A 25,741-nucleotide genomic window follows, 5' to 3' on the forward strand; every position below is an offset into this window, starting at 1 on the left:
GAAAGCAGCTGCTAGTGGCAATTTAAAACAAGCAAGATTGTTTTTAATTGCAAGGTATGGTTATAGTGTAAATTTATATGAGGCCTCGTGAATATTTCAGTAAAAGATTTAAAAGAGATAATGTTGCTAAATTCCACCTTTGTGTTTCTCTTGCTTGTCTAGAAAGATTCCTTGACATCGTTAAAATTATATTTGCGGGCATAGGCATTTACTAACCAAATTACCAAACTGAGTTATTTCATAGTTTCCAGCTCTGTATACAGGCATGAAATCCAGCAAGTTCTGACAGGTTCTGGAGAACCGGTAGTGGAAATTTGGAGTAGTTCAGAGAACTGGCAAATACCACCTCTGGCTGGGCCCAGAGTGGGGTGGGAATGGAGATTTTGCAATATCCTTTTCCCAGGAGTGAGGAGCGAATGGGGATTTTGCAGTATCCTTCTCCTGCCACACCCACCAAGCCACACTCACAGAACCAGTAGTAAAAAAAAAATGGATTTCACCACTGTCTCCTTTTGCTTTCACTTTACAGAAATGTCCTGCGCAAGCTGTTGACCCAACCACAGCAGTCAAAGGGAGATGTTCTCTCGCTGGAAGAGATTTTAGCAGAAGGCGTAGAAAGCGATACTTCCAGCCAAGGAAGTTCTAATGAGGGCCAAGTTAAGTTATGCAAAACCAGAATGAAAGCATTACAGGAGGCCATGTATTACAGTGCGGAGCATGGCTATGTCGACATCACAATGGAACTGAGAGTACTTGGTAAGATTTTGTTTTTGAGTCTCCTTATCATTGTGAGACATGGAAAAATTCCTTAAGTCATTTGTATGTGTCTCTGTGTGTGTATTATATATGTATGTATGTATGTATGTATGTATGTATGTATGTATGTTTCCTTGTTTGTTTGCTTTTTGTTTGTTTAATGCTGGATTTATTTTAAAAGGCCACCTGATCAGATTGTTTTAAAAAAATCAAACTATTACTAGATGAAGAGGAGGCTTCTGTAATCTCTTTGCTGCCATATAGTGATTGTCTGGGTTTCTGCAGGCAAGATTTTGCCAATTAATTACCTACGTTACTGAGCCATCGTGGCACAATGGTTAGGGTGCAGTACTGCAGGCTCCGTTGGCTGCCTGCCAGCTGCCTGCACTTTGGCAGTTCAACTCTCACCAGGCTCAAGCTTGACTCATCCTTCCATCCTTCCGAGGTGGATAAAATGAGGACCTGGATATGCTGATTCTCTAAACCACTTAGAAAAGGCTGTAAAGCACTGAAAAGCGGTATATAAATGTAGATGATAAATTAAGGAAACAAAGAGAATCTAGAATAATAAAAGAACTAGAAGACAATAAAGGCATACTTAGACATAGAACTGATGATAAGGAGATAGTGTGGCAATTTTACAAAAAATTATACCAAAAAGAAGATATAAACAAAGGGGAAGGCCTTTGATTTTCTAAGTTCAATAGATTTACCTTCTTTAACAGAAGAATAACAACAAAAACAACACCTTTTACTATGTTTGAATTACAACAGGTACTTAAGAGTAAAAATAATAATAAAGTGACCGGCCCCGATACCATTCCGGTGGAATTCTATAAGTTAAATAGTAACATACTTTTAACAAACATGTTAGAGATTTTTAACGATATAATTTTAGATGGTAAAATTCCCAAAACTTGGACAGAAGCTGTAATAACTTTAATACATAAACCAGAAATTGAAAAAGAAAAAGATTCAAAATTACAGACCAATTTCATTACTAAATGTTGACTATAAAATCTTTGTCTCAATATATGCTTATAGACTAAAAAGTATTATATCTGGAATAATACATGAAGACCAAAATGTTTTTTTACCAAATAGGCAGATTAAAAATAATCTGAGGACAATTATAAACACTTTAGAATATTATGAACAACATCCAGAAAAACAAATGGCATTAATATTTTTAGATGCAAAAAAAGCATTTGATAATGTCAACTGGTCTTTTATGAAATTACAACTGAATAAAATGAATTTTGGAAGTAAATTTTTCAACTAATTGATGCTATATATTCCACTCAAACAGCTAAAATTATTCTTAATAAGGACCAAACAGAAAAGTTTGAAATACAAAGAGGAGTCAGACAAGGTTGCCCTATTTCACCATTGTTATTTATTCTAACATTAGAAACTTTATTGATAAAAATAAGAAAAGATAAAAATATTAAAGACCTAGGAGTTTAAAAAGAAACATACAAACTTCAGGCTTTTGCAGATGATATAGTCTTTATACTAGAAGACCCTCTAACTTCAATAGTAAAATTAATAAATTCAATAGAAGAATATGGAAGAGTACCCGGTTTGAAAATTAACAAAAATAAGACACAAATAAGTGTAGATGGTATTGCTATTGCTACTGCATTCTGAACAAAGTGTCTTCCTGATGGGCACATAGAATTTTATGGCAATAGTTCAAGAAATGAACAAGACAGGGCTTGTTTTAGTATATTTTTTAATTAATTTTTAAAAAGAAGATTTAAAATAGTAAGTCTAGTGGTTAAGGCACCATGCTAGAAAGCAAAAGATCAAGATTTAAAGATCTGTCTTGGCCATTTAAAATGGGGATGTATATTGTATATGTTTGCCATTTTGAATTATTTATATAAATAGTAAAGGTGGGATATAAATTTTTTAAAAAAAGAAATGAGAGTGCAAAAAGAATGAAAAGAAATAGGAAGTAGTAGCTTATAGCTTCCTACATCTACACTAATTCTTGCTGCAAAGAAAATCAGAAGCTACGTTAAGTCAGGGCTTTTTGATCCATTGACATACAAGATAATATATGTTGTAAAAATTTATTTATTGTATTTATTTATTTTGTCCAATACACAATAATACACAATTAAGGTAATAGAGGACACCTTCGAGGAAATAGAATTAGAGAAAGAATAGAAGAGAGAGTATAGGATAAAATAATCAATGAGAGAATAGAAGAAAGATATAGGGATAGAAGAGAAGATATATGGGATACAGGAGAGACAATAGGACGGGGACGGAAGACACTCTAGTGCACTCTAGTGCATTACTGACCTCTGGAGAGGTCAACCGTGGACAGTCTAAGGGTAAAATGTTGGGGGTTTGGGGATGATACTACGGAGTCCGGTAATGAGTTCCACGCTTCAACAACTCTATTACTAAAATCGTATTTTTTACAGTCAAGTTTGGAGTGGTTAATATTGAGCTTGAATCTGTTATGTGCTCTTGTGTTGTTGTGGTTGAAGCTGAAGTAGTCGTTGACAGGCAGGACATTGCAGCATATAATCTTGTGGGCAATACTTAGATCATGTTTAAGGCGTCTTAGTTCTAAGTTTTTTAGGCCCAGGATTGTAAGTCTAGTTTCGTATGGTGTTCTGTTACGGGAGGAGGAATGCAGGGCTCTTCTGGTGAAGTATCTCTGGACATTTTTGAGGGTGTTAATGTCTGAGATGCGATATGGGTTTAGTTGCATTCTAATTTATTTCAGAAGGAATATTTGGAAAAAGATGAAGAATCAGTTTTATTATACTGAATTATTGCTGTAGACTGTGCTACAAAATATACATCATTGGTGACATAAGTGAACTACAGTAATAGGGGAATGCTTTGGCAATAAAGAAACTTCAGCTTTGGCAGTTATAACCATTATCCTGAAATAAAGATATATTGTCCTGAAATAAAGATTGACTATTAAGAAACAGCCACATGCGCTAATCCTCTTAAGTGCTGGAAAATTGTTTCTTAAAACTTTGGAGTGTTTGAATCTTCTTCTTTAAGGAGGAAATCAGACCTTTTGAAAATGCATTAAGCAAACATTAAAATGAAAGAGCCCTCTCATTATTAGGGCACGTGATCTTCTCAAATGTTTTTTGCTGCTTAAGTGAGACGCGATCCAGTGCAAGATCTTTTTAAATTAAGTTTAAAAACATTAGATTAAGAATATAGAACTAATCAGAGATGAAGATCAAATTTGCCATTTGAACAGCTATGTAAAATGGGTCATTTGGTTACAAGCCCTACATGATTGGATTTCTTCTTTCTACTTTCAAACTTGAATAGAGGTTCTGCCCTGCTATGCATTATTTCCCTAGAACTGAAATTATGTTTGAAGGAGAAATAGCATCTGAATTCTAATCTTTATTCTTGTATGAAAAAGAGCATTCCTGCAAATTTCTCATTTAGGACTCAAGAGAACTCTAGTAGGAGTTCTTTCCTCGCCTTTCATTTTTGCTGACAAGTTGAGGAAGCAAAAGAAACACTGACTAAAGAAGCAGGATTTTTTTTCTTGATTCTCTTTTCACCCATATTGTTCTGTAGTAATCTTATTTGCTGATGTACCTGCTCTTGGGTTATAATTTGAATTGGAGCTAGGGATAGGGATTCCATCTACTGTATTTTTTGGAGTATAAGACGCACCTTTTTCCTCCCTAAAAGAGACTCTTTTGAACCCACCACTGTTCCAGTACCATGCCTGGAAATTTATTTATTTTATTTATTAATTGGATTTATATGCCACCCCTCTCCAAGGACTCAGGGCGGAAATGTCTTCACATTCTTCCTACTTAACTAGAATATACCGCATTCTTTTGTGCAGATGGAGATGTCTAGTCATTAGGAGATTTGTGACAATGGAGATAAATAATTATACAATCCATCCAAGTATGGTGGAAGGTCTTAAGCATAAAACGTATCAGGAAAGACTTAATGAACTCAATCTGTATAGTCTGGAGGACAGAAGGAAAAGGGGGGACATGATCGAAACATTTAAATATGTCAAAGGGTTAAATAAGGTCCGGGAGGGAAGTGTTTTTAATAGGAAAGTGAACACAAGAACAAGGGGACACAATCTGAAATTAGTTGGGGGAAAGATCAAAAGCAACATGAGAAAATATTATTTTACTGAAAGAGTAGTAGATCCTTGGAACAAACTTCCAGCAGACATGGTTGGTAAATCCACAGTAACTGAATTTAAATATGCCTGGGATAAACATATATCCATCCTAAGATAAAATACAGGAAATAGTATAAGGGCAGACTAGATGGACCATGAGGTCTTTTTCTGCCGTCAGTCTTCTATGTTTCTATGTTTCTAAGTAGTGTGGGAACTGTTATCATGCATCCATGATACTAAGCATATCATCTATGTACATGAAACAAAAACAGGTTCTTTAATTATGTTAAGTTCTGCTATTTTTTATAGTAATATTTAAAAGATAATCACATCTATAATAATAATAATAACAGAGTTGGAAGGGACCTTGGAGGTCTTCTAGACCAGTGTTTCCCAACCTTTTTTGAGCCACGGCACATTATTCATATTTTCAAAATCCTGGGGAACACTGAAGGGGGGGGGCAGGCTAAAGAAAAGTTTGGACAAAAAACCCCTCTCTCTTCCTCCCTTTCGCTCTATTTCTCCCTCTTTCTCTCTTTTCCTTCCTTCCCTTCTTTCTCTCTCTCCATCCCTTCTTTCTTTCTTCCTCTCTTTTTTGCTCTCTTTCTCTCTCCCTCCTTCCCTTCCTCTATGTCTTTCTCTCTCCCTTGCTCTCTCTCTGTCTCTCTTGCTATCTCTTTCTTGCTTTTTTCTCTCTCGCTTGCTCTCTCTCTCTTTCACTGTCTTGCTATATGTCTCTTTCTTTCTCTTTGCCTCTCTTGCTATCTCTCTTTCTTTCTCTCTCTTTCTCTCTCTCTGTCTCTCTTGCTATGTCTCTCTTTCTTTCTCTTTCTCTCTCTCTGTGCCTCTCTTGCTAAGTCTCTCTTTTTCTCTTGCTATGTCTCTCTTTCTTTTTCTCTCTCTCTGCCTCTCTTGCTATGTCTCTCTTTCTCTCTCTCTTTCTCTCTCTCTTTCTCTGCCTCTCTTGCTGTCTCTCTTTCTTGCTCTGTCTCTCTTTCTCTGCCTCTCTTGCTATGTCTCTCTTTCTCTCTCTGCCTCTCTTATATGTCTCTCTTTCTTTCTCTCTCTCTCTCAGCTGACTGCAAACGGGAACCCTGATGGCGGCAGCTGGACGTGGTGCTGGACACCGTATATGCCAGGCACGCAGCGCCAGCATGTACGACGTCCAGCAGCACGTCCAACCGCCACCGTCAGGGCTCCCGCTTGCAGTCAGCTGAGAGAGAGAGAGAGAGCGATCCCTCTCGCCGCCGCCATCTCCCCGCGACTGCCTGCGGCCGCTGCGGCCACCCCCCCCCCCCTGCTCCCATTGCCAGTGCCCTCCCACCGGGCCACAAAGGACACTTGCCGTCGACGCCAGAGAAGCTCCAGCTGGGCGGGGCGCTGCCGGTACTTCCGTCCTGGGGCTCCCGCTCGCAGCTGTCCCCCGCCTCCTGCTCGATGCCGTGGTTTTCGGCGCTCTCCTGCTGGGCCCCAAAGAAGGAAGGCGGGAAAAAGGCGTGAAGAATGGAGCTCTCCTTCTTCCTGCCTTCCTTCTTTGGGGCCCAGCAGGAGAGCACCGAAAACCGCGGCATCGAGCAGGAGGCGGGGGACAGCTGCGAGCGGGAGCCCCAGGACGGAAGTACCGGCAGCGCCCCGCCCAGCTAGAGCTTGGCGGCACACCTGGCCATGTCTCGCGGCACACTAGTATGCCGCGGCACACCGGTTGGGAAACGCTGTTCTAGACCAACCCCCTGCTTAGGCAGGAAACCCTACACTATTTCAGATAGATGGTTATCCAACTTCTGCTTAAAAACTTCCAGTGTTGGGGCATTCACAATTTCTGGAGGCAAGTTCTTCTACTGATCAACATTTCTGACTGTCAGGGAATTTTTCCTTAGTTCTAAGTTACTTCTCTCCTTGATTAGTTTCCATCCATTGCTTCCTGTTCTATCCTCAGGTGCTTTGGAGAACAGGTTTGATCCTTCTTCTTTGTAGCAGCCCCTGATATATTGGAACACTGCTATCATGTCTCCCCTGGTCCTTCTTTTCATTAAACTAGACATGCTCAGTTTCTTCAACCATTCTTCTTATGTTTTAGCCTCTAGTCCCCTAATCATCTTTGTTGCTCTTCTCTTATATAGCTGTTTGGAATATTATACCCCCCTGTGCCACTCTGTGTCATACTCTATAAATAGGTTTCTAGTGCTATTAGAATATTAAAACTAAACATCTCGATTTGATACAGAGTACGTATTTGCCTCTTATCAGTTGAATGTACACATTAGTTAATAAAATTGTATTTTCCCTTTCTTTCGGAATTGTTCCAGGAATCCCATGGAAGCTGCATGTATGGATCGAGTCACTACGAACAACTTTTTATCAGTCTCGTTACTCAGTGGTACAGAACCTCCTACGGGAATTTGTCACCATTAAAGAAGAAGAATACAATGAAGAGCTAGTGAATGAGGGACTGAAACTAATGTTTGAAATCCTCAGAACCAGCAAGGTAAGCTATTCTAAAACTGTACACATCACTTTAGCTCCCTAGCCTCCTTTCCTAACTTCATTTTTGAGGCACGAATCCAGAGATCTCAAACGGTTATATCATTTTGGTGATCTTTGGCCTGGGCAAGACATGCCAATAATGCACTATACCTATGATGGTGAACCAGAGCCACAGTAGTGCACGCGCTGGCCAACTGATTTTTGCACCTTCTAGGCCCACTGGTAGTTGGGAAATAGACTGTTTTGTGCCCCGGAGGGGTGGGAGAGGCCGATTTTTCCTCTCCCTAAGCTCCAGAGCCTTTCTAAGAGCCCAGAGAGGATAAAAATGGCCTTCCCCACCCACACCCCAGAGGTCCTCAGATGTGGAAAATTTCTGATGGCTGACTTCCGGTTGGACTGGAAGTTTTGGTTTTTTTGCTCTCCCCAGGCTTCAGAGTCTGTCTAGGAGTCTAGAGAGGGCAAAAACAGCCTCCCTCCTGGAGGCCCTCTGGTGACCAGAAATGGCCCATTTCCCAATTTGAACATTTCCGGCCTCCAGAAGACCTCTGGGGATGTGGGGAGAGCCATTTTTGGACCAAAGTATGACCAGCTTCTCTTCGGTGTATCTGTAATGACTGAATCTTTAATAAAATCATTCGTTCATAAATTCAGCCCCACACGTTAATAATATTTTAAACTCTCTCACAACTGAATGTACAATTTACAATATAGTGTCTTCCATTTATATAAATATATAAATCTCAAAACCACCAGTACCTTTACAAAATAAGTAGTTTTGTTGATCAATCCTCCTCTAGTATTAACAATACTAGAGGATTGGAATACTAGAGATTGGAATAAGACAAAAATGGCAAAAACAGTTCAAAAAAATCTAGCTCAATTAATTTTATATTTCTTAAGTACAAGAGATCCTTAGATCTTTCATAGATGCGGTTATGTGGAAAGTAAAGGTTAACATGATCAGTGGCGGAAAGAGCACTTTGGTCTGTGAATCCTAAACTGGGATAGTGTCTCAACCTCAGAGCTCTCTATCCAGAAGTACTGGATAGGATCAACAGAAATACTGTGCAGACCTCTCAAACTCATGAGCCTTTGCTAAAAACAGAGACCACCTGTAGGTTGAAAAAGTAATTTTGTTTATTTTAGATAAACATATAGGTTTCAAATTACAAACTAAAATCCCAATAAAGGACCTATCTATGTCGCTAGGCATGGGACAATTAACGTATCCCCTTCTCTGACCATTAAGAGTTATGTGTGATTGTGATTGTATAGTATTGATTGTTTTTTTAAGATAGCGGGTTTTTAGTCATAGTTTTAACTATTAGATTTGTACTGTATTGTTTTATTGCTGTTGTGAGCCACCCCGAGTCTTCGGAGAGGGGCGGCATACAAGTCTAATAAATTATTGTTGTTGTTGTTATTATTATTATTATCATCATTATCATTATCATCATCTTTCTATGTTTCTATTATCATTATCATTATCATCATCATCATCACATCACGCAGTCCTAGGTGCTTGGGAAGTGCCCGAAGACTGCGTGATGTGATAATAATAATAATAATAATAATAATAATAATAATAATAATAAATTAGACTTGTATGCCATCCCTCTCCAAATTATTATTATTATTATTATTATTATTATTATTATTATTATTATTATTAAATGTAGATACTGTTATTGTTCCCTCTGTGAGTATTGCATTCCTCCTTGGCAAAGAGATGAATTCAAATGTCTTATCTTTTTCTCTCCTGTATATAATAAAAGCAGAATAATATGTTCCTTTAACTTGTCTATTCACAGAATGACTCCATCAGCCAGCATCTCGCAGCTATCTTTAGTCACTGCTATGGAAGCAGCCCCATCCCCAGTATTCCTGAAATCAGAAAGGCACTGCCAGCCCGCCTAGGTAACATAGCTAACCTTCAATCAGCAGTTATTTGGTGGATATTGGTTTCTTATTGTGTTTCTCTATAGTGAAATCTAATTAAACTTCCCCTTTTTTTCTCTCCTATGCAGATCCACACTTTCTAAATAACAAAGATATGTCTGATGTGACCTTTCAAGTGGAAGGAAAACTGTTTTATGCTCATAAGGTTCTCTTGGTTACTGCTTCAAATAAGTGAGTTTCTCCTTCAGCGAGTAGTAGTTGGTACTGAATTATGCAAAGTTACAGCACACGGTACACTTGTTCACCTGTATGGACAAATAACCTACAGTGGTACCTCTAGATACGAGCTGCTCCACATGCGAGTATTCCAAGTTACGAACCGCAACGCAAGCAAAATTTCTGTTCGACACCTGAGCTCAAATTCGGGATACGAGCCGAGCGTCCGCTAGTTGGCGCAAGAATCTCCTTGCTTCCGGTTATCTCGGCGTGGAAAACAAAGTCTAAAAGCATTTGTTCGAGATACAAGTTGATTGACTTACGAGCTCGGGTCTGGAACGAATTAAACTCGTATGCCGAGGTACCACTGTATTTGAGGAGTTGCTTGTATGTAGATGTTATAGAGGAGTCAAAGGAGAATAGAGTTCTAAAAAACCATGCAAAGTGGGATCTTCAAGTTACATCTTTCCCCTCACTTACACTGAATGGAGAAGGCCATAGAGTAGTAATGGAGAACATTTTCCCTATCAGGTGCCAAAAGTGTGTGCGCGTGCACTGTTGCAGGTGCGCGAGTGCCCTCACACATAATGCAGTGCTCCTCCCACATGTACCTCCCCCTGGAGATGTGTGGGTGACCCACCGTGTATGCAGGCACATGCCCCCCCCCCTGGTTTGGCATCACATCCCAAAACAGCAGTGGGAAAGGGGGAAAGATTCCCATCCCCAAACAGAGCTGTGGAGGGAAAAGCCTCTTTCCCAAAATGGAGCTCAATTCAATTTCGATTTTTTTTATGCCGCCTTTCTTCTTAGACTCAGGGTGGCTTACAACAGTGTTTCCCAACCTTGGCAACTTGAAGATATCTGGACTTCAACTCCCAGAATTCCCCAGCCAGCGTTAGCTGGCTGGGGAATTCTGGGAGTTGAAGTCCAAATACCTTCAAGTTGCCAAGGTTGGGAAACACTGGCTCACAACATGTTAGAAATAGTACTTTTTTGACAAAGCCAGCATATTACCCCCACAATCTGGGTCCTCATTTTACCCACCTCGGAAGGAAGGGAAGGCTGAGTCAACTGTGAGCCGGTGATGAGATTTGAATTGCTGATCTGCAGATCTAGCAGTCAGCTTTAGTTGCCTGCAGTACTGCACTCTACCTGCTGTGCCACCTGAGCTCTTATTCCAGGCAGCGGCAAGGGACTCTGCCGAACTGTGTACAAGTGAGTCCGATAAAACCTCAAGGGCCTTCTGAAAGTCCTTTGGGTCCATCAGGTGAACTGGGGGAGGGGGAAGCCTCTTTCCCAAAACAGAGTTGGGGGGGAGTTTCCATTTGGAATTGGGGAGGGAAAGCCTTGCAGGCCCAAACAGCACTGACGTGAAATCTCCAGAGATCTGGGTAGGCACCAGCTGCAGAAAGTGAGAAGAAAGCATGAGCTTGTATGACCTGAAAATCAGCTGGCCAGCAGGGGGCACTCACACATGCGCAGAAGTGAACTGACCAGTGGCTCATGTGCCTGCAAAGAGGGCTCTGCGTGCCACTTCTGTCACTCATGCCATAGGATCGCCATCATGGCCATAGAGCAAGGACGAAAACCACCCCAACATCATATCTTTCCCTTTGAAACATCAAAGCCACTCTTGAAGGATACTATAACCATGATAGCAGAAGTTATCTCAAGGAAGGTTAAGATACGTTCACCACAACCATCCCAAACCTTCCAGAGGTCATCTACAAGTGCAATTAACACCATCCTGTACGGCATACAAAAATTATACCCCAATCCCAAATTTCAAAACGGGAGATGCGGTAGGGGATTGTGCTTGGACCCAGGTCAGACAAATGACAAGAATGAGTCCACATCACTCATTAACCATTCAAGTGAGGCTGGAGAATAGATTTACAATATTTACAAGCCCAGAATGGATAAAAAGGAACTTTTCCCACTGCTTCCAGGCAGAAACATGAAAGATTAGAAGTCATATGTTAATTTAAATGTGCACATTTTTAAACTAGTAGTAGTAATAATAATATAAGAGATTTGATTCACTTTAAGAGTTCTTTATTACCACTATTTACATTAGTATATCAATATTGTCCATGGAGTTAGAAACCAGTTGCATTCTGACTCTAGACAAGAAGTGATAGAATACTCTGTAGCTTCTTTTCTCTGTAGCTTCTTTGCAGCTTCTCTTTGAGATATTTGAAAGATCAACTTGTCTATATTCATTTTTACTAAAATCTGCACTAAGTGTTCTTCCTTTTATGGAAGTGCTCAGCTCCACCTACGTATACTCAGTTATTAGCGAAAGCATGCCGACAACTGAAATATGAGAATACTGTATAAATAAAATATAGGCCAAGCCTCAGTGACCTCTCACTTGCTTAATCTTGTCCCTCTTGGCTTATTAAGTCTTGGACCCAGGGGAACTTCATTTCTGTCCTGGGCTTTGTAAATTTCTCCGTCTCCTTGAAATTAGTCACTCCTAAAGAAACCTACCCAGTCCAGAAGACATAATATTATAAGTTGGTTCCTGCAGATTTCTGCACAATAGAGTAATTGCTGATCAGGATCTTGTAGATTTTAGATTTAATTGGATTTCTGCCAATAACTAAGCATAAATTGCACCATTGTGAGATAAACAAAATGTGAAAACCTAGGAATTGTGGCATGGTACAACCAAAAGTGTAGGTAAGTTTACATCAATATTTGTTCTAGTGAATTTAAAATTGCATTCTTGGAATGGTACACAAAACAGTTTTACAGTGACACAACACATATATTTGCTGGATGTATGTGAATTACAATGTTGTTTTATTATAATTAACTACAAATGCAGTTTATACATGTCCAGTGCTGGGATATCATTATAATCATCATCCCTGGTTCCTATTTTTCAATTTAGTTTCAAATTAAATCTGAGCTGGATTCCTGCAACTACTTTCCTATGCTTGAAGAAAGTCTGGTTTTCAATGTCAGATAGTTAGAATCAGAATTCTTCAATAAGTTAGGTTTGTTTTGTTATTTAGTTTTTTTGTTTTGGTTTTGCAGGAAGCTTTTGCTGGGAAAGCTCATGATCTTAAAAATTCAAAAAATTGAGTTGGGTGGGCTGGTGGAAAGGCATATTTATACTTTATCAGTTAAAACATAATGCAAGCAAATAATCTTTTAAAACCTCCTAAGAAATCACCTCTGCTTGTTTTCACAGATTTAAGACTCTGGTGACCAGTAAAACAGGACAAGACAGTCAAGGCAATAAGATTGTGGAAATTAGTGACATGAGATATAATATCTTCAAGGTGGGTTTCAAAGAATAGTTCAGTTTATTCTTTCCATTGTTTGACACTGAAATGTGGAGCTGTGGTTTTGAACGCCTTTATCTTCTGATACTTAGCACATTTGCACAATAAGAAAGCAATGATTAACTCTGACTAAATAGAGTGGTTATGCTTATGTTCATGAGTTGAAGCCAAATCAGCAGCAACAGTACAAACCCTACCTGTTTGTTTTTAATCAGCTAGGCCAGATCCACCCAAAGTTCATTTTTTTCCATTCTAAGTGTTCCTGAGAGGCAAGCACATATTGAAGAATAGTCATTTTACTTAGAAAAAGTATATTCCATGGATAGTAACCAAAGCTTCCCAGGCATAATTTTCATGCTCTGTTAAACAAATTAAATATGAATAGAGCAAAAAAAATCTTGCTGGCTTTGTATTAAATCCACTTAAGCAATTGAAGGCTTATGAGGCTTTCCTGTTAAAAAAAAAAAGAAACCCCAAAACTTGAATATGGAATATTTTTAAATAGATACATAACCTAGGATGTGGAATGTTGTCAAAAGTCAATAAATAAAGCTGACTTTGACATGGAAAAAATAGATCAGTAGAATCTTAATACACAGCAGCATATTCCACTCTCTAGTTTTGCTTTTTACAGAGCAAGCTGAAAAAAAATGTAAAAGCTAGAAACCTTGAAAAGATACTATTTAGAACTATCAAAAGAATCAGTTGGTTGTCCTCAACACTCTCTGTGTGTATGTGCGTGTGTTTATGTATGTATGTATCAGGGATGGGTTGCTACCAGTGCGGTAATAATAATAATAATAATAATGATGATGATGATGATGATGATGATGATGATGATGATGATAATAATAATAATAATAATAATTTATTAGATTTGTATACCGCCCCTCTCCGAAGACTCGGGGCGGCTCACAACAACGATAAAAACAATATTATAATGGCACAAATCTAATATTAAAAAACTAAAAACCCCATCATAATTAAAAACCAAACAGCACATACATACCAAACATAAATTATAATAAGCCTGGGGGAAAGATGTCTCAAATCCTCCATGCCTGGCAGCATGGGTGGGTCTTAAGTAGTTTACGGAAGATAAAGAGGGTGGGAACAGTTCTAATCTCCGGGGGGATTTGATTCCAGAGGGCCGGGGCAACCACAGAGAAGGCTCTTCCCCTGGGGCCCGCCAGACGACATTGTTTAGTCGACGGGACCTGGAGAAGGCCAACTCTGTGGGACCTTATCGGCCGCTGGAATTCGTGCGACTGCAGACCAGTATCGGCTGCCAGATTGTGCAATTTGCGCATGACTGCTCCGGTGCCAGTCCTATGGGCGCCGCCATCTTTTTTCTTCAATTTTTCATAGTTTTTGCTTTATGCACAGAAGCAAAATCTCACAAGGGGGACACATGCGTTAAAGCCAAAATATCTGCCAAAATCTCTGTTACACACACATCCCCTCATGAGATTTCAGTGCATTTTTGTTTCCTGCACATGCACAGAAGCAAAAACACTCTGGGGGCGTGGTGCACATAGTGCGTGCATGCACACAAGATGACTAAAGCTGCACAGCACACCTGTAGCTACCATAATAGAAATCCGCCCCGGTATGCACGTATGAATGTATGTACGTATATATTTGCATTTGGGTTATATGGGTTTAATTATAGGTCTATGGAGATACTCAATCATCCAGGTCATGTTTGTGCAAAAAGTTCTTCCTCCCACCCCCAAGTCCAGTTGGCTTTCAGGGGCAGGGAAAGCACCTTTGCTGCTGTAGTTATATTGCATTGAACTAGGTCAGGGGTCAGCAACCTTAAACACTCAAAGTCCTAACCAGAAGGCCCTCATTCAATTTTGGAGCTGATTGGAAGTCTGGTCTTCTCACCATAGAGTCTCTTCTTAGCATGGCATCCTTTTTCCTCTACCAACCGGAAGTCTGGTTTCCCCACTATAGAGTCTCCTCTTTGAGCAGCGTTCTTTTTCCTCTACCTGTCTTAACTGAAAGCCCTATCAATTGTGGAGCTGACTGGCGACAGGAAGCTGCAGCTGAGGAATGAAAGAGCCACATGCAGCTCCCGAGCTACAGGTTGCTGACCCCTGAACTAGGTGAAGTCAGAAGCATTTAGGATTCTGTTGACCAGAGTTTGTTAACTTTGCAAATCTGTCCATCATTAGGCTCAATCTTATACAAAAATACAAAAGAAAATAGGAAAAGAGGGAAAGGAAAGGAAAAGCCAACACAATTCTAGGCTGCATTAACAGAAGGATAGAATCAAGATCACGTAAAGAATTAATACTACTTTATAATGCCTTGGTAAGGCCACATTTGGAATACTTCATTCGGGTTTGGTCACCACAATGCAAAAAGGATATTGAGACTCTAGAACAGCGGTCCCCAAACTACGGCCCGCGGGCCGGATGCGGCCCAACGAGGTCTTTTAACCGGCCCGTGGCAAGCTCACGAGATTTTACTGGTCGATAAAATAAGCTCCCGAATCTCCTGTCAACTCACCACGGTCGGCTGTTCAGCGAGGAGAAGGTGGAGAGGCAAGGAGGCGGGGAGGAAAGCGGGACTGCAATTGGCCCCTTCCTTTGTCGCCTTTAGGGAGAGAAACTGTTGCTGCCCTATGGCAGAGCAGCAACAGTTCCTCTCCCTAAAGGCGAGAAAGAAATTGGCCAATTGCAGGCCCGCTTTCCTCCCCGCCCCCTTGCCTCTCCACCTCCTCCTCCCCTCCTCCTCCGCGGTGAGTGGACGCAAAATTCAAGTTTGGGTGTGGGGGGGAGGCGGCTGCTTGAAAACCCCTGACCTCCACCGCCTCCCCCCACACGGCACAAGGCGAGCACACCTCGCCGCTGACACAGGCGCCGGGGACTGCCCTGTCCCCCTGTCCCCACTGCGCAAAACTACGCAGCCCCAGACCGCTCGCTTCTCCAGCCAGCAAAGCCAACTGCCTGGCTTTGCTGGCTGATGCAGGGAAGGAAAGCGTCACATTTAAAAAGCACGCCACTTTCTGGGAGTGCGGCGCCGTGGTGGCCTTCAAGCGCGGCCCCTTCTCGGCGCCCCACCACCCGTTCATGCAGGAAGAGATCGGGCACTTTACTGGGAGGTGGAGGCGGCGTGGGGCCGGACGCTGGGTGCCGGGGAGGGCGAAGGAGTGGACGCACCTCTCAGCTGCAGAGCGGAACGGGGGTGGAGATCAGCAGCGGAGTCCGGCGCTGGGGCCATGCGGGACCGCTCATCCAGGCGCGCGTGGACCGGCAAGCCTGGATGAGCGGTCCCGCATGGCCCCAGGCCCCCAACGCCGGACTCCGCTGCTGATCTCCACCCCCCGTTCCGCTCTGCAGCTGAGAGGCGCGTCCACTCCTTCGCCCTCCCCGGCACCCAGCGTCCGGCCCCCACCTCCCGGTAAAGTGCCCGATCTCTTCCTGCAGGAAAGGGTGGTGGTGCGCTGCGAAGGGCCGCGCTTGAAGGCCACCACGGCGCCGCAGTCCCAGAAAGTGGCGTGCTTTTTAAATGTGACGCTTTCCTTTCCTGCATCAGCCAGCAAAGCCGGGCAGTCGGCTTTGCTGGCTGGAGAAGCGAGCGATCTGGGGCTGCGTAGTTTTGCACAGGGGGACAGGGCAGTCCCCGGCGCCTGTGTCAGCGGCGAGGTGTGCTCGCCTTGTGCCGTGGGGGGGAGGCGATGGAGGTCAGGGGTTTTCAAGCAGCCGCCTCCCCCCCACACAGAGATAAGAGAGAGAAAGAAAGAGAGGGACAGAGAGAAAGAAAGAGGGACAGAGAGAAAGAAAGAGAGGGACAGAGAGAAAGAAAGAGAGGGACAGAGAGAAAGAAAGAGACAGAGAGAAAGAAAGAGGGACAGAGAGTAAGAAAAAGAGGGACAGAGAGTAAGAAAGAGAGGGACAGAGAGAAAGAAAGAGGGACAGAGAGAAAGAAAGAGAGGGACAGAGAGAAAGAAAGAGACAGAGAGAAAGAAAGAGGGACAGAGAGTAAGGAAGAGAGGGACAGAGAGAAAGAAAGAGGGACAGAGAGAAAGATAGAGAGGGACAGAGAGAAAGAAAGGGACAGAGAGAAAGAAAGAGAGGGACAGAGAGAAAGAAAGAGGGACAGAGAGAAAGAAAGAGAGGGACAGAGAGAAAGAAAGAGAGGGACAGAGAGAAAGGAAGACAGACAGAAAGAAAGAGGGACAGAGAGTAAGAAAGAGAGGGACAGAGAGAAAGAAAGAGGGACAGAGAGAAAGATAGAGAGGGACAGAGAAAGAAAGGGACAGAGAGAAAGAAAGAGAGGGACAGAGAAAAAGAAAGAGAGGGACAGAGAGAAAGAAAGAGGGACAGAGAAAGGGAGAGAGAGAAAGAGAAAGAAAGGTAGAGAGAAAGAGGGAGAGAGAAAGAGAGTGAGTGAGAGAAAGGGAAGAGAGAGAGAAAGAAAGAGAGAGGGGGGAGAGAAAGAGGGAAAGATAGAGAGGGAGAGAGAAAGCAAGAGGAGAGATAGAAAGGGAGAGAGAGAGAAAGGAGGAGACAGAGAGAGGGAGAGAGAAAGAGGGAGAGATATAAAGAGAGTGAGTGAGAGAAAGAGAGAAGAGAGAAAAAGAGAGAGAGGACAGAGAGAAAGAGAGAGAACTAGAAAGACAGAAGGACAGAGAGAAAGGGAGAGAGAGAGAAAGAGGAAGAATAAATATTAAATATTGTATTTGTTCCCATTTTGTTTTTTACTTTAAATAATGTATGTGCAGTGTGCATAGGGATTTGTTCACACGTTTTTTTAATAGTCCGGCCCTCCAACAGTCTGAGGGACAGTGAACTGGCCCCCTGTGTAAAAAGTTTGGGGACCCCTGCTCTAGAAAAAGTGCAGACAAGAGCAACAAAGATGATTAGAGGACTGGACTGGAGGCTAAAACATAGAACAGTTGCAGGAACTGGGCATGGCTAGTTTAATGAAAAGAAGAACCAGGGGAGACATGATAGCAGTGTTCCAATATCTCAGGGGTTGCTGCAAAGAAGGAGTCAACCTATTCTCTAAAGCACCTGAAGGTAGAACAAGAAGCAATTGGTGGAAACTAAAGGAGAGAAGTAACTTAGAACTAAGGAGAAATTTCCTGACAGTCAGTATGGTTGATCAGTGGAAGAACTTGCCTCCAGAAGTTGTGAATGCCCCAACATTGAATGTGTTTAAGCAGATGTTGGATAACCATCTGTCTGAAGTAGTGTATGGTTTCCTGCCTAAGCAGGGGGTTGGATTAGAAGACCTCCAAGGTCCCTTCCAACTTTGTTGTTATTATTATTATTAAGGGAAATGTATAGGGGAAAATGGAAAAAGAAATAAAAGACATGTGACTTCTCACTCCCTTTGGTGCAGTAGAATAAAATAATAGCATCAAACTTCAACTTTTTACTTTTACGTAATAGTATAAACAAGCCATTTCTATAACAACAAATCAGTAAAATATTTTTTCCGACCTCAAACACAAGGTCCCAAAGAATAGAATTTTTTTTTCTTTAATCAAAGCAGTCAATTTAGCCATCTCTGCTAACTCCATCAACTTTTGCAGCCATTCCATCCATTATGATAATCAAAGTGTCCTTCCATTTCTGTGCATAAAGTAATCTTGCTAACGTCAACATACATAACATCAAACATTATAGATCATCTTTTAAGGGAGGGTTAATGTTGCATTGGCTTTCATTTCAGTGGTGGAAGGTTTCTACAGGCTTCCTAATGTTCTACCTTTCTTCTTATAGATGATTATGCAGTATTTATATTATGGAGGAATGGAAGCCATGGAAATCCCCATAGCTGATATATTAGAGGTGAGCATTTGCCTCTGATTGATTTTTGACCTATGACTAATGTGTCCTCATTGCAGAAGCGGTGCTAATTGCAGGAACACTCGTCTTCCCATTCAGTAAATGAACTTACAGAATTTTTTTGCTGTTTTGATTTGCAAACAGATTTTAACTATTCATCCAATCCGTTTGCAAATCAAAACAGCACAAAAATTACTTTGATTGCTGGAAAAGTGATGGAAATATTCTAGACAGATTTATAGTTACGCTGAAGATAAATAGCTACAACCCTGTTTCTTGATTGTTGAGTGGTTTCTTGTTATGTAGATCCCGAACCTGACAGTAGATTGAATAAGGAACTTGGATTCCAAGAAATTCCAGAGAGATTCTCTGGGTGGAAAAACAGGATATAAATTGATGTATGAATGAATAGTGCTCTTAATTTACTTCAGCATCCCCCAACTTGCTAAAGTTTGAAATTGTTATCTCAAGCCATTCATTACCACCAGTGATGTTGCTGTTGATTTGTTTGGAGATAGTCTGCAGTGCTGAACTATGTGTGGGACAGACAAAAAGAAGAAAATGGTGTAGTGGTCAAGAAAAAAGAGGAACAATCTGTGCTCCCTCTGGCAGCTTTGAGATTAACGGGAGTATTATAAAATGTGAAGTGTAAAGCAGAGGGGATTAAAGATAAGCTCCAAGGCTAAAGTAATGACAGATATTGGAAATAATCAAGTAGAAATAACCTTGAGAAAAAAGATAAGGAACTTAGTCTTCACCATGCTGAGGTAGCAAGAAAGATGAGACCTCTGAGCCAGGCACGTAGATGTAAATATAAGGCCTTGGGACCTGTGGTGGAACAACAGAGTTACAGCTTGAAGAGCTTAGTTAAACTGCAGAGTTTCACATACACATGAAATGCAGCCATCACACCATTGCAATATCTTTGTAATATCTCTGGGGATTACTAGTTACAATGTTGTTGTTTTTTTACCCTTGTAGGAAGATTGGAATTGTTTTACATAGTACCAAGAAAGAGATGGTTAGTGTAGATCAGTGTTTCCCAACTGGTGTGCCGCGGCACACTGGTGTGCCGCGAGACACGGTCAGGTGTGCCACGAAGAAAGCAGCTCAGCTTCTGGTCTCGAAACTTTTTGTAAAGAGCAAAAAGTTGTGAGAACGGAAGCTGAGCTTCCTTCTTAGTGCCTTCCAAGTTTTCTGGCAACTGCAGCGCCCCGCCCGGCTGGAGCTTCCCTGGCGGCTGCAGCAGGTGAGCTTTGGGGCCTGGTGGGAGGGTAGCGGCAGCGGAAGGGCGGTGCACAGCGGGAGGGTGATGGCGGCGGCAGCCGCAGCGGGTAGTAGCCGTGGGGCAGCGGCAGAGTGGTCAGCTGTGAGGCAGAGCTCCAGAACAGAGGGACAGACGGCGGCGGCTGGACATGCTAGAATTGCATGGCTGGCACTTGCCTGCCGCCGTCGGTGCCTCCGTTCCGGAGCTCCGCCTCACAGCTGACGACCTTGCCGCCGCCCCACGGCTACTACCCGCTGCGGCTGCTGAGAGAAAGAGAGAGGGAGAGAGGGGGGAGAGAAAGAGATAGCAAGAGAGGGAGGGAGAGGGGGGGAGAGAAAGAGAGAGAAAGAGAGAGAAAGAGATAGCAAGAGAGGGAGAGAGAGAGGGAGGGAGAGGGAGAGAGAGAAAGAGATAGCAGGAGAGGGAGAGAGAGAAAGAGATAGCAGGAGAGGGAGAGAGAGAAAGAAAGGGAGAGAGGGGGGAGAGAAAGAGAGAGAAAGAGATAGCAGGAGAGGGAGAGAGAGAAAGAGAGGGAGAGAGGGGGAGAGAAAGAGAGAGAAAGAGATAGCAGGAGAGGAAGAGAGAGAAAGAGGGAGAGAGGGGGAGAGAAAGAGAGAGAAAGAGATAGCAAGAGAGGGAAAGAGAAAGAGAGGGGGGAGAGAAAGAGAGAGAAAGAGATAGCAGGAGAGGGAGAGAGAGAAAGAGAGAGGGAGAAAGAGGGGGAAGGAGGGTGAGGGAAAGACATAGAGGGAGGGAAGGAGGGAGAGAGAAGGAGGGCAAAAAAGAGAGGAAGGAAGGGAGAAACAAAGAGATGGAGAGAGGGGGAAAGAAAGAGGAAGGAAGGGAGAGAGAGAAAGAGGGAGAGAGAGAGAAATAGAGCAAAATGGAGGAAGAGAGATTTTTTTTGTCCAAACTTTTTTTAGCCCCCCTCCCCTCCCCGCTCAATGTTCCCCAGAATTTTCTAAATGTGAATAATGTGCCGCGGCTCAAAAAAGGTTGGGAAACACTGGTGTAGATATTGAAGGCCCCAGACTAAAAACCAGGAGACTGTGAGTTCTAGCCTTGCCTTTGGCATGAAAGCTATCTTGGGCCAGTTACTCAATCTAACCCAGCTCACAGGATCATTGTGGGGAAAATAGGAAGAGGAAGGAGTATTGTGAATGTTTTGCTTGAATTGTTTATAAAATTAATAAATGCAGGAAATAAATAAATAAAACAATGTTGATAGCCTTTCATACTGTTTTTAATAATTTACAGCACTGACAAGCTGTAGTCTTGAAAAAATAAGGACGATGAATTATAATAAAACTATGCAGATACTTGGGTGAAAGATTTTATTTATTTAGTTTGTCAAACATATACAAGATAACAGGTATAAGTATAAACATGGATATGTACACAGGAAGTGATTACAAATAAATGGGGACAGTAAGATACAATGGAAAGGTAAAAAAATATCCCAGAAGGCAACAGTGACAAACCACAGTCACATTGTTGCAAACATACAGACGTGTTGACACAATTGTGGACATATCCAGGATTTGATGTTGATCTGAAGGAAACTATATGTCATCATATAGAAAACTTCCCATCCCAGTGATCTTGGACAGGGGCATTATTAGGGTATAAAATTCCTCAATTAAGCATTCTGAATTTTGGAGGAAAATGCAGTTTGGAGGTATTACCTAATCCCCCATGATTACAAGTGTATCTCTGTGGCTCAGAGATATGCCTTTAACAATTTGAATTGATAAATCGAGACAAAAACTATGGTGCAAAGACAGATTTTGAAATCACCCCTGGAATTTATAGGGCTGCAAAATTTCTCCTCCTACGTGAACATTGACATCCTTGTGAAAGGGCCCTCTCAAGCGAGATTACAATAAATGAGACAGTGAGGCCCAGTCTGCATTTTCTTCCCGGTAGTTCTAAAAATTCATTCATTTGTTTTTTTTAATATACACTGGGATTTTTCATTATTAAGATGTGTTACATTTTAAGGTATTTTTTCCTCTGCATGTCACCCACTGGACTTCAGCTCCAGGGTGACCCAGAGATATTGCATGTCAATGGAATGAGTAGAATGTTCAAATAATGCCTTCCTCTTTCATCCCCGGCCAGTTGCTCTCAGCTGCAAGTTTATTCCAGTTGGACGGCCTCCAGCGCTACTGTGAGATATTGTGTGCTCAAACCATCAATACTGAAAGCTGTGTTCACATCTATAAATATGCCAAGGTAAAGATGACATTCTCGTCAACTTCCCTGTATAAGAATGCCAGATCCGAGGAGAGAAATTGGAAAAACGGCCTTAAATGCATCAGAAGATGAAAACCAATAAAAGGTCTTATAGGCGGCCAGTCTTAGGAAAGGGTCCCCTATTTTATATGGGGAAGCCAAGTATTGCAAAATAATAAACAATTCCATGGGTGGCAGCTGAATTCGAAGAGCCAGGCTTGGGAACTAACCTCTCTCACTTGGGTTTACATCAGTAATTTCTCTTCTTTGTAAGACCCATCTTACATGCCTCAAATTTGTTGGACTGCTAAAACTATGCATTCTCTGGAACACAGTAATCATTTTTCCACATTAATTACAATCTCCTATAACTGAACAGTTGCGGGTAATCCTCATTTAAGAATCACAATTTGGGGTGGCAACTTGTTAAGCAAAGCAGTGAAACCATAACTCTGTTTATGAACTTCCTTCAGCATTCCTTGGTCTTCCTTGTGAAGGTCATCAATTGTGAGATTTGGTTAAGAATAAAATAGAATAGAGTGGGGTAGCGTAGGATACAATAGAATAGAATGGAGTCGAATGGAGGGGAGGGGAGGAGAAGAGAACAGTTTGAAGAGACCTTGGAGATCTTTTAATCCAACCCCTTCCTCAGGCAGGATACCCTATACCGGTGATGGTGAACCTATGGCACAGGTACCACATGTGGCATGCGGAGCCATATCTACCGGTACATGAGCTAGTTGACCCAGCTCAGTTCCAGCACACATGTGCACACTGGCCAGCTGATTTTTGGCTTGCACAGAGGCTCTGGGATGGCATTTTTGCCTTCCCCAGGCTCCAGGAAAGACTCTGGAAAACGGGTCTACTGGGCCCACCGGAAGTTAGGAAATGGGCTGTTTCTGGCCTCCAGAGGGCCACCAGGGGAACAGGGGAGGCAATTTTCATCCTCCCCAGGCATTGAATTATGGGTGTGGGCACTCGTGCAGGCGCAATTGTGTTTGCGCACGCACTTTCGGCACCCAAGGGGAAAAAAGGTTCACCATCACTGCCCTATACCATTTCAGACAAATGGTTATCCAATCTCTTCTTAAAAACTTCCAGTGTTGGAGAATTCACAACTTCTGGAGGCAAGTTGTTCCACTGGTTAATTGTTCTGTCAGGAAATTTTTCCCCAGTCTCTCCTTGATTAGTTTCCACTCACTGCTTCTTGTCCTGCCTTTAGGTGCTTTGGAGAATAGCCTGACTCCCCCTTCTTTGTGGCAGCCTCTGAGATATTGGAACATTGCTATCACGTCTCCTCTAGTCCTTCTTTTCATTAAACTAGACATACCCAATTTCCAGCAACCATTGTTTATATGTTTTAGCCTCCAGTCCCCTAATCATCTTTCTTGCCTGACCATCCCTATTGTATCTGTAGATAGTCGCTAGACAAGGACTGCCCGTATTACCCTGGCAGTTTCACTGACCAGTTGCTCATTCCCTTTTAAGTCTTCTTTACTTTGTCTCAACAAGCAGCAGGGAAAGAGACTTTAAAATGAAATGGGGCATTTTAACCACTTAAATAGCCACACAGAAAGTGGGTAGGCACCACTGAGCCTAAAATTTCTGTTAGTTTTATTCCATTTGATGACCTTTCCACGGTTGTTGGGGCAATCACTGCAGTTGTTCAGTTGGTAACATGGTTGAATTCTGTAAGGTGCTAAAAACACATTTATGCCAGCAAGACTGGGGGTCACGACCGATAGCTTCGCTCCGGCCATGAATATGAATGAGAGATGAGTGATTGTTTTTATATTGGGTTTTATCTTCTTTCTACTGTTTTAATTGTATTCTACTTTTACTTGTCTATTTTATCTTGTCTATTTTTTTTATTCTTGTAAGCCGCCCTGAGCCAGCGAGGAGAAGGGCAGCCTATAAATCTAACAAACACACACACACACACAAAATAGACAGTACTTTTTAACTACAGGATGAACATGCTCTCAGGCATTTGCTATCAGGATGAAGCTGCCTTTGGAGGGAGGAGGGAACAAGGGTGGGAGAGAGGGGGGATAATTGACAGCTGCCTAACATCTTGCCCACAAGATCATATGCTGCAACATCCTGCCTGTCAACGACTACTTCAGCTTCAACCGCAATAACAGAAGAGCACGCAACAGGTTCAAACTTAATATCAACCGCTCCAAACCTGACTGTAAAAAATATGACTTTAGCAATCGAGTTGTCGAAGCGTGGAACTCATTACCGGACTCCATGGTGTCAACTCCCAACATTTTTCCCTTAGGCTATCCACGATTGACCCCACCAGGTTCCTTAGAGGTCAGTAAGGGGCGAGCATAAGTGCACTAGTGTGCCTTCCGTCCCCTGTCCAATTGCCCCTCCTATATTTTATATATCTTTTCCTCTATTCTTCATTGACGTATTCTATTCTCATATCTTTTCTTCTATCCTTTCCCTGATATTTACTACTACATGTTTTTATTCTCTTTAACTTTCAATTTGTATTGGAATGAATGAATGAATGAATAAATAAATAAATAAACAAACAAACAAACAAACAAATAAATAAATGTATTTTGTCACAGCATCCCTTTGTCTTTTACAGATCCATAATGCCATAGAGCTGGCCTCGTTTTGCGAAGGCTTTTTTCTCAAGCATATGAACTCCCTGGTGCAGCAGGAAGCGTTCAGGCAGCTCATCTATGGCAGGAACAGCAGGGTCCAGGGCCTGGATCCCCTCCAGGATTTGCAGTCCACTTTGGCCAGCAGACTTCATTCCATTTATGTGACTTCAAGGGTGTAATTGCTATGATCCGTGGCCCTGCTGTTAAGGAAAGCACCTGCTCACTGAACTGCACTGAAATGGGATCCTGGGCCCGTCGTGGCTGCTTCGTCCAGCTTCTGAAGACAGTGCCTCTTCCACCGCCTCAGCACGCTGATCCAAATGCAAGAAAAAAATAACTCTGCAAAGTGGTCACGTGCCACAACGGTGTTAGCTGAAAACGGATGAGCTGGATCTGTGGTGGGATGCTGCTATTGTGCTAGGTACGCATCCGAAAGGAGAGCTCAGGGGGGAATTCACTTCTAAGTGTCCAAAAGACTGTTTAGAAGACTGCACGGATCATAGCTGGCATTTAGCCAGAGGACGGACTGTTTTTTTAAAAAAATGGTTATGAATGTAGAAATTCCAATTTCTCCTCGACTTTGGCTACTCAAAACGGTCTAATATTGGGCTAGCTGATTCCACCAGAGTGCCATGCTACAAACAGGTCTGGCTTTTTCTTTGTCCACTGAGATGTACAAGTTCAGTAGGGGCCAAAGCTTTAAAAAAAAAAAAAAAAGCTAGTTTTGAAGATGCAATAATATGCTACCTAACAGATTCTAGGTTATTTTGGCCTCAGTTTTAACATGCCCATTTTTGTATTTTAAATAACATTACCTGGTGTCACTAATATCTACAGCTACCCTCATCTTTGTGCAAATTATTATCGCTAAGACCATCACACTGTGGTATCTATGATACTGGTTGCTGCAGATAGAATTTCTCTAGTTTCTGCATTATAGCTGTATATATATATAAAGGGCTAGGGCTTGCTTTGGTCAATGCTATTATAGCAAAAACTGCCTGAAA

The 25,741-nt window shown here is 42.1% G+C and overlaps 1 protein-coding gene across 1 annotated transcript in view; it reads left to right on the forward strand.

Moving 5' to 3' along the window:
• ABTB2 (ankyrin repeat and BTB domain containing 2) overlaps window positions 1-25,741 on the forward strand; it is a 191,216-nt gene extending 165,475 nt beyond the window's left edge. Inside the window, exons 10-17 of the mRNA XM_070761369.1 lie at window positions 530-756; window positions 7,213-7,391; window positions 9,202-9,307; window positions 9,418-9,520; window positions 12,708-12,798; window positions 18,543-18,611; window positions 21,997-22,110; window positions 24,716-25,741. Of these exons, the coding sequence (XP_070617470.1) occupies window positions 530-756; window positions 7,213-7,391; window positions 9,202-9,307; window positions 9,418-9,520; window positions 12,708-12,798; window positions 18,543-18,611; window positions 21,997-22,110; window positions 24,716-24,913 (1,087 nt within the window). The 3' untranslated portion in view covers window positions 24,914-25,741. The remainder of the gene's footprint in view (window positions 1-529; window positions 757-7,212; window positions 7,392-9,201; window positions 9,308-9,417; window positions 9,521-12,707; window positions 12,799-18,542; window positions 18,612-21,996; window positions 22,111-24,715) is intronic.

This window comes from Erythrolamprus reginae, chromosome 1, assembly GCF_031021105.1.
Source record: "Erythrolamprus reginae isolate rEryReg1 chromosome 1, rEryReg1.hap1, whole genome shotgun sequence".
Lineage (NCBI taxonomy): Eukaryota > Metazoa > Chordata > Lepidosauria > Squamata > Dipsadidae > Erythrolamprus > Erythrolamprus reginae.